Source organism: Octopus bimaculoides, chromosome 2 (genome assembly GCF_046866305.1).
Source record: "Octopus bimaculoides isolate indiv1 chromosome 2, ASM4686630v1, whole genome shotgun sequence".
Classification (NCBI taxonomy): Eukaryota; Metazoa; Mollusca; class Cephalopoda; order Octopoda; family Octopodidae; genus Octopus; species Octopus bimaculoides.
Window position 1 is genome coordinate 164,534,471 of NC_142929.1, and position 12,633 is coordinate 164,547,103.

Consider the following 12,633-nt stretch of genomic DNA (forward strand, 5'->3'; position numbering starts at 1 on the left):
TAAAAAAATAACTAGAAGATTCTCATGAGACATAAAACATTACTGATGTCAGTGACTAGTCAAGTTAATAGCCCCACAATCAAATGATCATGTGACTGCATAGTCAAATGACTATACAGTAAGGTTAATCAGACCAGTGACTACACAATCTAACTGGAAACTAAATAGTTAGACCAATAGCTACAGATCAATACTACATGGAAAATATAGAAATTTAAGCTCTACCTACATGAGGCATCCTACTTACTGTAGCCTTCAGTAGCCCAGTATTTCACTTCACATAGGACCAACTAGTTGAGGAGGGGGATGTAGAGAAGTAAATTTTTGTAAACTCTTACCTTTGTTATAAGAATTCTATATGCTTCTAAAAGTTCTATGTTGTTGTCACAGCCAGCCAGCAGCTGCCAAACTTCTCCACGCAATGCCTCAGGGATACCTTTGCGTGCAAGAGTTGAAACCTGTTTGGGTCGCATTGAGAGGTTTTGGTGCCATTTTGTGAGAACATCGTGCCAAGCCTCTAATATATTCTCATCGGTGACATCTTTACTTACAGCTCCAGAACCACTCAGTAAGGGTTCATCTCCATCTAGAGATAGAAACAAAGAAAACATTTATAGATATTTACATTCTGGTCCATAAACCTCAAATTGGGACATTAAGACTATGGAAAGGCTTATGAAAAAATACTTCAAAAGACTTGAAGGTCGGTGTGTGTTAAGGATGATGGTGGTGGTGGTGGTGGTGGTGGTGGTGGTGGTGGTGACAGTGATGGTAATGGTAATATCAAAAGAGCAGAAACAAAGTGAACAGAACTGTCAGTAACAGTAGAGTGCTGTTGGAGAAACATTGAAACAACTGAATAAAGGAATAAATACCAGATTCCTCATCAGGTTCCTGAGGAGTTTGAATATCTTCATGAAGATGTTTACTTGTAGTAAGACCAAGTCCAAGACCAGTTTTCTTCCTGTCAATCTCGGTTTGGCTCTCAACAGTGATTACTTCATATTTTGATTCACAAGGCATGGAACCCTCCATCTGTTAAAGGGAGGAGGAAGAAAGAAAAAAAAGGAATATTTAAACCGAATTTGACAGTAATAATCTTGAGGTAAAACAAGAAAAAGGAGAAAATTATCATGTGAATGGAGAGGGAAGATTATAGAAGAAAACTAAACAATAACATGAAATACAACAATAACATCAATTCAACAATAAACATCACATATAACAATAACAACAAGTATCATATACAACAACTAACAAGCAACAATAAACAGGGACTGAAGCCAATACAGATGTAGATCTAATGTATGGAGTATAGACATACAGAGAAACATGCACATGCAGGTACACATGGATTTTGTCTTGCAAAACAAGGCCAAATACGAGCAACAACATACTTCTGAAGCATCTAACAATTCTCTTGTTATATAGCTGTGTGGTGTTTGTGTGTGTGTATACAAACACACACACTATATATATATATATATATATATATATATATATATATATATAAACATATACAGATACAGACACTAACTACTCATACATACATACATACATATATATATATATATACACGTACACTCTTACAAAACAATGTTAACAAACATACAACACAAGTATGATTGATTGTATAAACACAAACCATATTACTTTACACACACACACACACACACACACACACACACAAGTTCTTTTTCTTCCATAGAAACAAACATCAGTAAGCATGTATGATATGTATTAAAATATATATATATATATATATATATATATATATATATATATATATATATATATATATATATATATTTCACCCTACAATCTCTGAGTGGTTGGCGTTAGGAAGGGCATCCAGCTGTAGAAACTCTGCCAAATTTAGATTGGAGCCTGGTGTTGCCATCCGGTTTCCCCAGTCCTCAGTCAAATCGTCCAACCCATGCTAGCATGGAAAGCGGACGTTAAACGATGATGATGATGATATTAGCTACATAATTTTTTTGAGAAGAGTTTTGAAGTGATATATATTTGTTAGACAGTTCCCTCATCTTGACTATATGGCTGACACATTTCAAGCAATACTATCTCCAAAGCTACTCCAAGGATTAAAACTAAAAACTTAATTTTATTAACTGGGCCTGCAGCTTTAATCACTTAGCCTACAAAACATTAGACTTAAGTTGTATAGAGTCTGTTATATGGTGGCAAAATGCTTAAAAGTCTAATGCTTAAATTCATTGTTCGGAATAGCAGGCAAGTGATTAGAACATGACATATGGTTGATAAGAAAAGATAGTTGGAGATTATACTAACTGAAACATATCAATAACACATCTAAGATAAAGAAATAATTTGAAAAACAGAAATCAATATATTTCTTAAGCTCTCTAAAATCTCATTTTTAAATCCTTTTTGATACCAACATGCTCAACACCTACCACCCATGAATTTATGATACAAACTTCCTGTTTAAAAGTTAACTAAAACAAAAAACTTCCAGTAAAATTTCATGTTAACTTATGTTCCAAATACCAGGTTAATAAGGAGAAAGTTATTTTATTAAATTTTTCATTATTTTCAAAATTAACTGAAAGAAAGGTAATATATTTCAACAGAAGTACAAAAACAAAAGTGTTAAACATATCCTAACATAAGAGATACACGGCAACTGTAAAACTTTGACTTGAAGATAGGTGGTTTAAAATGCTGCATAGCCACCACCAACAGCAACACTCTACTCTCTGTAACTCAATGGATCTAGTTGAAACTATGAATCACCTCATGTTAGTAGGGAAAAGCTCACCTATAAAACAAATGTTTCACTAATTCAAATTTACAGAATCATTTAACCCATGATTACTTCTCCATATTAATTTTGTCCAAGTTAACATGGTCTGACCTAGATTTTTGTGCTAGTACAATTTGTCCTAGTCCTGGCTCTCTATGTTAACTTGCTTTGTCCTAATTTTCCATATAAGCATAATTTGTTCTAGTTCTCCAGATTAACATGGTTTGTCCCAGTTCTTGGTATTAATACAGTTTATACTAGACCTGAAACAGTTTAGTCAACCATAAACCCAGGGAAAGCAAAGATATCTATTCATCAGTTATCTTTCAAAGTTTGAAACCAAGAAATGTTAATCAAGCCCTACAACTACTCAACTATACCTCCTTTCTGAAGCCAATATTTCTCAGAGAAATATATTAATCAGTAACTGAAAATATTGAAAAAGCAAGATGGTAAATGATTATGTTAAAGATCTCATATCCATCCAAATAATTAACAGTAAATAAATAATAGAGTTCACACACAACTGAAGGAAGATGTGCTTGATTCTTTTACAGTTAACCTGTCCAAAACTGCATCTAGTCTCTTGTTACCAACCCCTTTGGAACTACTTGTAAGAAGTGTTCGTATTTAAATGAAAAATCTCAATCAAAATCTTGTTATTATATTAATGATACAACAATATTCAAGTAGTTCCTTTAGAGTTTGATGTAAGAATATGTTATGTTGTGCACCAGATATCATTACCTTAATTTAATAGTTACAGTATTTTTTTTATCAAAATCCCCTCCAAATTTTTCATAATTTTGAAAATTTATTGAAACAAAATCAGTGTCTTGATAAAAATAAATTCAATAAAATGGTTAAACAGTAGCATTACACAGATCCCCTCTCCAGTTAGTTTCTACATAAAGCTAGTGGTGACTCTTGGGTCTGAATGTAAAATAGCCTTTCTTTAGTATATCTCTTCTTTTTGCATAGATTTTACTTAATTATCTAGAAGCACAATGTGACCAGTAGTGTATAACAACTTCCAATAATCCTAGTTGACACAGGTGATGTGTGTGTGTGTGTGTGTATTAGCAATAATTATAACAATAGAGAATATGGAGACTGGTACATTCTCAAAATTTAATTCTTTTTATTTTACAATGTCATACAGCATATTTTTAGCAATTCATCCTCCACACATACACTGCCATGCCTTAACCACTCTAGACCCTACTCCAACAATTATGGCCAAATGAAAGTTTAATCTGGTCTACACAGGATTTGAATTGCTAGATCACAGGCATCAAGTTTGTTTCTAGCAGCTATCAATTTCAACAATCTTACCTCTGCATCAACTTAATGATTTATTTTAGCCCTACAGGGCACTAAAATATACCAACTTTCATCTACAGAGCATCTATGCTACCTTCAAACTTTTCTCACTACTCTACTAAAGTTTTAAAGTCCTCAAACAACATGAAACAAATCTGCAACAAAGTAAACAATATTCCAGAGAAATAATATATGTCACTGTAAGAGTTACAGAGACAGAAATACAAGAGAGTTTAGGGGAGGAAAGATGGGAAGACAGAGTGTGCATAAACTGAATGAGGAAGAGAGAGAAAGAGAAGGGGATGAGAGAGATAGCAGGAGAAAGAGATAAGGACAGAGAAATACAATCAACAATTTGAATGTTTTCTTTCCAACAATCTATGGAGAGAGGCTGTAGTGGTGATATAAGAGCAATGCAGTATACTAAACTATGTGATATTACAACATGAGAGTATGGTGTGAGAAACATGTAGGCTATGAAATATGAGTGTGCAAAGTATGAAGGTATGATAACATGTAGAGCAGTCTAAACTTTGTGATATTGCTACATGAATTTAGAGTATGATAATGAAAGCATGTAAAGCAGCTTAAACTATGTGATATTGCTGCATGTGCACAAATAGGGGAGAATGATAACAAGTAAATAGCAATCAAAATTATACGATAATGCTAACTGAGTATATGAGTGATAATGATAACATATAGAGCAGCTTAAACTACAAGATTTTGCTACAGTAGAGCAGCATATTCTATAGCGTGATAGAAGGAGTTTACTCAGAGATTACTTCATCCAGCAAGATTTGAGAGACAACATGGAATATAATATAGTGCAGCGGTAACAGAAGCGGGTTTTACATCACTTACCTCTTGACATGTCCATTCTGGGACCTAGCAGATGAATGAGAGAACAACAATAATGACTTTCACCTAATGAGGCTGTTTAGGGAACATGATTATTAAACACCGGGCTGAGTGTAATGCAGGGTGAAAAGGAGAACATAGAGAGAGGGGAAAATATGTTGATGAAACAATTGTCAGACAGAAACTATAACTGACACTTCAACCTAACCTCCGGACTGACCCAATCACAGCATTTTAGTTTTCATCAATCAATAAATAAATAAATAAATACAATTCTTTTGATTAGATTAATTTTTAGATTCAATTTTAAGTAAAATTGCCCAACAATACATTATTGTTTAAACTTTTAACAACTTTAACTTGTATGGTTTTGATTATCAACCTAATAATTCAGCTGGTAAAATCTCCAAATTCTCACTGTCTTCAGAAACCATCTCTGTTAGAGAGGGGGGGGAGGGGGAGAGAGAGAGGGGGGAGAGAGAGAGAGGGGGAGAGAGAGAGAGAGAGAGAGAGAGAGAGTGTGTGGAAAGAGAACAATACTTTAATACAAAAGGAGATAAATAGCTAGATTTAAGAAGTTAGCTGCCAGTAGCAGTTGCCAGCTGTGACAGTAATGGATGGAATATACTATAAATATGGTCTAGTCAGTGAAATTGTATGTGTATGTGTGTGTGTATACATATATATATATGACCTCTCTTACTTTTTATAGAGCAATGAGCAATACTTCAGGTTAATTTGTTACTAAAGGTAGCACCTCAAGACTTCATGGTACTAAATTAGATGGCACTTAAAGATCCAGGAAACATATGATGAAAAGCATTCCAGTTGTAATCAAACCATCTTTTAAGGGATCTAAGAAATACATTGTCCAAAATGTCCATGTTTTATGAAGATATGGTGTGAATTGATGAAGATTTGACTGCTATTTCTAGCATAGAGCAGTGGCCCCAAAGGGTGGGTGGCAGATTTTAAAACAAAATACGATTTAAACTTTAGAAAATCTAAACTAATGCTTGACTGTCTTAAAAAGTATTTATTTATTATAGTTATACACAAGTATAGGTGTAGGTGTGGCTGTGTGGTAAGAAATTTGCTTTCCAACCATTGGTTCCAGGTTCAATCTTACTGCATGGCACCTTGGGAAAGTGTCTTCTACTATAGTTCCTGGCTATCCTTATGAGTAGATTTGGTAGACAGGTGTGTGTGTATGTGTGTGTTGCTGGCTCTTTGCCTTGATGTTGTGTGATGGGAAAATATTACCTTATTTGGAAACAGGTGAGAGTTGGCAGCAGGAAAGGCATCCAGCCATAGAAAACCTTGCTCAACAAATTTCTTCTGACCCATGCAAGCATGGAAAAGTTGACATTAAAAGGACAACAACAATGATGATGATGACTAAAGAAATAAGGTAAACAACAATTTCCTATATACTTTGAACTTTCTTTGTGAGGTGCACTAGTATTTCAAATGTACCACAATGCAAAATATGATTAAGAATCACTAGTTCCATTGGCTTACTTGAAGATTTGCTTGTTGCAAAAAAAAAAAAAAATCGTATTTCAAGACTAGTTGGACACTAAAAACTTGTCTGTAACAAAAGATGACATCTGAAGTTGGAAAATATGGTGCCTGAAGTTACAAAAGATGGCACCTGAAGACATTCAAAGGCTTTACTGATGAAAACAATATAAATATATAAAAGAAACGCTGTAAAGGTTTGATGAAGTAGATCTTGTTTAATAATCCCTTTGACCAGAAGTGATAACAGGTAAAGATTAAGTAGATTGTTAAGTCAATACATACATTAAAGAAGTTAATATTGTGAATAATCCTTGAGGAAAAATATAAAAGTAATCCTCAACCAATAGTTTGATACAATGTTCAAAATACAGGTCGGCTTTGTTTATCTGGAGTTGTTGTAGATGCTAGTAAAGAAATTGTTCATAAATGTTAGAATATCAGAAAAGATTTACACAGAGACTGGTGATCAACTGTTTGGTTTCAGCAGAACATCAAAGAGAGATGAAAAAATGAATGACTTACCTGTTTCAATTTGAGGTGGAATTGTTCATAGTGAGGTTTTTTAGTAAAGTACCAGAATCTCTCAGTCTGAGGGAATATTTTGGCTTTGGTTTCAATAGCAAATCTCACTGGTTCTTGGATGCCAGAGATAACCAAATCAACAGCAATAGTCAAAAACACACGATTATCTAAAAAGTATAAGGAAAAATAAATAGTCAAAATATCTTCTTGTGCAATCAATGACAGATAATTGAAAGTATTTTGAAATATATTTAAATAGTGTATTTTTCCACTCATATATATATATACTTGGGGCACACAGTAAATGTGCACTGAGACATAGATGAAATCTCAAGGAGAATAAGGGTAGAATGGTAGGCTTTTACCTCAATAAAAGATGTGCTTAAAGCAAAGCTGGACAAGACCTTATATGCCAGTCTCTTCAGTAGCACTGTCCTATCTGTGCCCTTATATACAAGTGAAATGTGGTTTACTATGGAGCGAGAAGAACAACAATTGGCTATGACACAAAGAACATATCTGAAATGAGGTGATTCAAGAATGAAAGACAGTGAATGACATGACTGCAGAATACTAGAAGTACAAATTCCACTGGGCCAGACAGTGCAAAGTTCACAGACAACAAGTAGACCCATGCAGTGGCTGAGTGGTATCCAAGACATCAGCAAAGAGCACTTGAAAGACCTCCACAACAACAGGGAGATGATTTATTAAAACAATGTGAGCCAAGATGGAAAAGAATGACACAATCAAGAAAAAATCTGGAAGCACAATGTGACCAGCAGTGTATAACAACTTCCAATAATCCTAGTTGACACAGGTGATGTGTGTGTGTGTGTGTTAGCAATAATTATAACAACAGAGAATATGGAAACTGGTACATTCTCAAAATTTAATTCTTTTTATTTTACAATGTCATACAGCATATTTTTAGCAAATCATTTAAATTCATTTAGAGATTGAAGTAAGACGAACAGTATGAGCTTAAGCAGACTAATATGGTCTCTTAAAGATAGGAACCAGGGCTTTACCACAGAATGGGAGATAATCTGCATGGCTAAACCATATGGAATAGTGGGGAAACAGATTTGAACTATGTATAGAAGAACTGTACCAAATTTTTACATTCAGACACAAATTACTTAATAGCAGGCTGGAACAGGCCCTAAGATGCTTACATTAACATAAAAAAGCCTTTAAGAAATTTAATACACATTCTAAATAACTCAATATCCCACCCACAGATGGGTGGGAATGAAAAGATAGAAGCACATGTCCTAAACTCCCCAATTATATAGCCAAGTGTATATTCCTTTTCCTTTCTACTATCCATCATAATTAACATCACAGCCACAAAAATATCTGAATAACTAAGAACATAACAGAACTGAACCACCCTAAAATAAAATACATTACAAGAACTATACTTGAAAGTAAGCTTATTAAGTACCCATCCACTACAATATACAAAGAAGCCTGCCAAAGCAGTAACATAAACTCTGACCTAATTAGATAGAACCCTGACTTTGGCCAGCAACTGATGTGAAACCGAGGTCAACCACACTAGTTTACAAACAGATCAGATTCCAGATTCAAAACACCCTCCCCTCACTTCCCACTGAACCATAATCAATAAACAACTAACTGAATTCAGGTAGCTTCAAGCCAAGCTGGTTGAAAGACCCTGAACAAAGCTATGCAACTGCACATACTCTGTGCAGTGGAAACACATGTAGGTTGTCATAACCATAAAAATATGCTGTATGACATTGTAAAATATAAATTTTGAGGATGTACCAGTCTCCATATTCTCTATCATTATAATTATTGCTGATATACACTTCAGATAATATTACCATCCAGTGAAGTGAAGTGAACTTGGAATTACCCATCGAAGGAATTTACAGTGTGAGTGATAACTCCTAATAGCCACAGGCATTAAATACTAATTGATATGGTTAGCTGTAACCTGGAACACAACTGAGAGCTACCACGGTAGCCGCCTGGCCAGATAATGTATCCCTCTAACCCCGCCACACGCATGCGCATATATGTGTGTATGTATGTCTTTATACACAGTTATATAAAGAAATAATCAAACATTAATTGGAAAAAGTCAACAAGGACTTTCAAGTTTCACTGTCGTTGATTTCATTGGACTGTCTGACAATGCCAGCATCTAGTGAGACTTCAAAGACCGTGTGTGTGTGTGCGTGTACACACACATACTGTTTTATGTATATATCATCAACATTTTACATCTGTTTTGCATGCTGGCATGAGGTAGCAGCTCAATAAGATTCAATGGGTCAGAGGACCCATCTTACTTCAGTGCCTCAATTTTGGCAAAGTTTCTATGGCTGAATGTTTTTCATAACATCACCCACTTCGCAGGGTGTACTGGATGCATTTTTTCATGGCACCAATTATAGAGGTTGTCTTGCTCTCAGCAAGACTAAAGAGTCATTTCAACCTTACATTCATTGTCTCTGCTTGGGTATAATTGGTGTTTTTTTCCATGCCACCAGCACTGAACAATTAAATCCTATACAACATAAGAATATATGAGATTTGCTTCTTTAGCCCAGGTCAGCTCTCGTTGAGCAAACCGATGTACAAAAGCTTTCTAGTTGTGATCATTATCCTAAATTTTTTGCAGTTGTAGTGTATCCATGGCTACATCATAATGGTCATAGATACACTAGGGTGTCATGTGAGAAAGATTTGTCTGTTGTTTCTAGCAGTTCATCTGACCATACAGAGGTGTTTAGGCTAGTGATAGAGATTTATCTATCAACTCAACAATACAGATTTAAGGATCATACAGTTGTTCATTAAAGAGGGAACTTACCTTTCTCTGTTTCAGAGTTCAGTACAGTAAAACTAGGTTCTGTGGGGTCCCAATGGCCAGAAATGATATAACTTTTACCATCATTGCTATTACCCATGCATTCCTGGAAATTAAAAAAAAGAATCAACATTAGATTCTATAACAAAAGTTTTCTCTGTACAGAGACAATAAAACAGATTGTTGTTGAGACTTTAACTCACAATCAGTGCTAATCAAGTAAAAGGTTCATCCCCTATTTATTTAAAATATCATATTTGCAAGACTACATTCTCTAGAATATGCATCTCTTCATTTGGCCAGTGCTTGCCTTTGGAAACTAATTTGGCAACTGGCTGCACAGAAACTGTTATGTGAATTATATAACAACTGATACTTCAGAAAACATTGAGGTAGGGAAGATGTGGTAGTGTAAGTAGAGATGACAGTTCTTGTCATTGTGCTGTGGTTGTGGTAGAGGTGATAGTGCTGGTGGTGGTGTGGTGATTATATAGCAATGACTGTTAGTTGCAATGGTGGTTAGGGTTAGGGTGGTGATAGCACTGCAAGTGGTGGTGCAGTGAAAACAACTGCAGTATAAAATATTCATCTAGTATTCCAATTATTTAGGTCAAGCTTGTTTAAATATTAAGCCTTTGAATATAAATATCTCTTCAAAGTTAGGAGGGATCACAATTATAACACTATACTTCTGTAGAAGCTGTGCATCAGCTATATAGCTGTAATAGCATAGGTACTATATAATTCAGCTGTAGTTGTATAGAAGATGTATAGTACAACTGGAATTGTATAGTAGTTATATAACTACTGCATAGTTAGCTTTTAATGATTACAGTTGTCGTTGAGTAGATGTTGTACAGTACAGTAATTGTATAGTTATTAGTACACCTGTTGTTATATAGCTATTGTACAATACAGCTATATTGTACAGTTACTGTATAGTATAGCTTTTCTATATAGTTCAGCCATAGATAGGTACTATATAGTAGAGCTGTGTTTGTACAGATATAACACTGTTGAATTAGAGTAGAGCTGTTTTTATACTTTGCACTCATACATAATTAGCACCACTTTGGGGTAATGAAATGCCAGAAAAATAAATCTCATCTATAATACACACTGACTCTTCTTTTGGGTACTCTTTGAGGAAAGTGGCATCATCAGAAATGAAACCATCAATTTTGGGAAATGTAAAACTTAACTTGCCTTTCCTGGAACAGACAAGTAAATACTTCAAAATTGAAGAATCACACACTACTCTCCAATTTCTTTTATTCCAAAATACTCTATCAATTACTAAGTTTTGAATGCCAGGTATCATGTTAAAACATCATTAGATCTTATATATTTAACTGTTTTCATCTTGTTTAACTCTTGTCATAGCAGATATCTCTATGACAAGAGTCATTCATAAATTTCCCTTCCAAAAACTTACAATATTTTTCAGTACTTTTTAAATCATTTTTTTTTCTTTAAGATATGTCTTTCTTTCAAAAATACTAGCTTAATAAATTAACTAAATTATTTTAACAAAAGTGTTGATGATGATGATGTTGAGAAATGAAAACGGTACTCTTTTAAAACACTTCCAACTTGTTTTTTATTCTTTATTTCTTTAATTTTTAAAAAAAGGTCTTCAGATATCTAAGTTTTAAATATCAATGTTTCCAGAATACATACCATTCCAAGTTGTAATATAAACTTGGCTAAGCAAAGTTCTGATCAAAGCACACAATACAACATTGTTTTTAATTTTTAAAAAATTGCCAGATCCTATATGTTCAAATCATAAACTGAAAGATCATTTTAAAAACAAACTGTAATAAAAACAGTAGAAAAGTTTTTAAAACCCTGCTAATATTTAAAACAAAATTAAAACAGTCTTTGGTTGTTTTCATCTTGTTTAAACTTGTCTCAGAACAGACATACATTTCCATTCTTAAAAAAAATTAAATTTCAAATTAATAATCATATTTTGTTTACTTTTTATAAAATATGACCTTTTATCATGGTCAGTGTTGACTGTAAAAAGTGCATCTGTTGCATAAAATCACCACACAATTATGTTTTTTATTTTCTTCTCTAAAAAAATCAATTTGCATTTGATAATGTATACTTTCAGTTTACCATGTGTTGCCAAAGGGAAACAAATGTTAAGTGAAAATTTTGTAAAATCCCTCTTATATTTTTATAACCAGTTTTCTTTTTGAAGAACATTCTTTTGATTTATACTTTGAACATCATACATTTTAATTTAACAAAAACATTAATTATGCAATATATATTGTTTAATATAATGTCAATATTTTTAATACAATAAAAGGAAATATTTATATATTAATGATAAATTATATATATTAAATGATTTGAACATTAAATGATATATTGACTGATTGCTCATGGATAGACTGCATTTTTGTTATTCTCTAATATAGCAAGATACAGAAACACAAATAAAATATTTAGAAGTGTACGTTCTTGTGGCAGTGTCTGTGCACAAACTGAGCATTGTATAAACAAAAATTAAATACATTTGATTATTTGGTTGTTCCTGTTTTGGTTTTACATTTTACTTCTGAATCAAATTCAATGTGTAAATAAGGTAGTGAACAGCTCTGAGCAATATGATCTTATAGGTGCAATTATGAAATATGATCAACATTTAATGTATTATTACACTATCAAAGAAAAACGTTAGATTATTATAGTGATTTTAAACTCTTCTTTTAGCTTTTAACTTACGCCATCCTGAATATGACCATGGAAAGAT

At 33.4% G+C, this 12,633-nt stretch overlaps 1 protein-coding gene across 18 annotated transcripts in view; it reads right to left on the reverse strand.

The window, feature by feature from the left end:
- The window catches only part of LOC106875263 (rab GTPase-activating protein 1), a 118,988-nt gene that overhangs the window by 19,075 nt on the left and 87,280 nt on the right, over window positions 1–12,633 (reverse strand). For 9 of the 18 annotated variants that reach the window (XM_014923344.3, XM_014923343.3, XM_014923338.3 and 6 more), the window contains 5 exons: window positions 9,867–9,969; window positions 7,016–7,182; window positions 4,973–4,996; window positions 876–1,035; window positions 339–586 (listed from right to left, as the gene is read on the reverse strand). In XM_014923344.3, the coding sequence (XP_014778830.1) occupies window positions 339–586; window positions 876–1,035; window positions 4,973–4,996; window positions 7,016–7,182; window positions 9,867–9,969 (702 nt within the window). The remainder of the gene's footprint in view (window positions 1–338; window positions 587–875; window positions 1,036–4,972; window positions 4,997–7,015; window positions 7,183–9,866; window positions 9,970–12,633) is intronic. The other 9 variants (XM_089348020.1, XM_089348016.1, XM_014923342.3 and 6 more) reach the window with 1 other exon arrangement.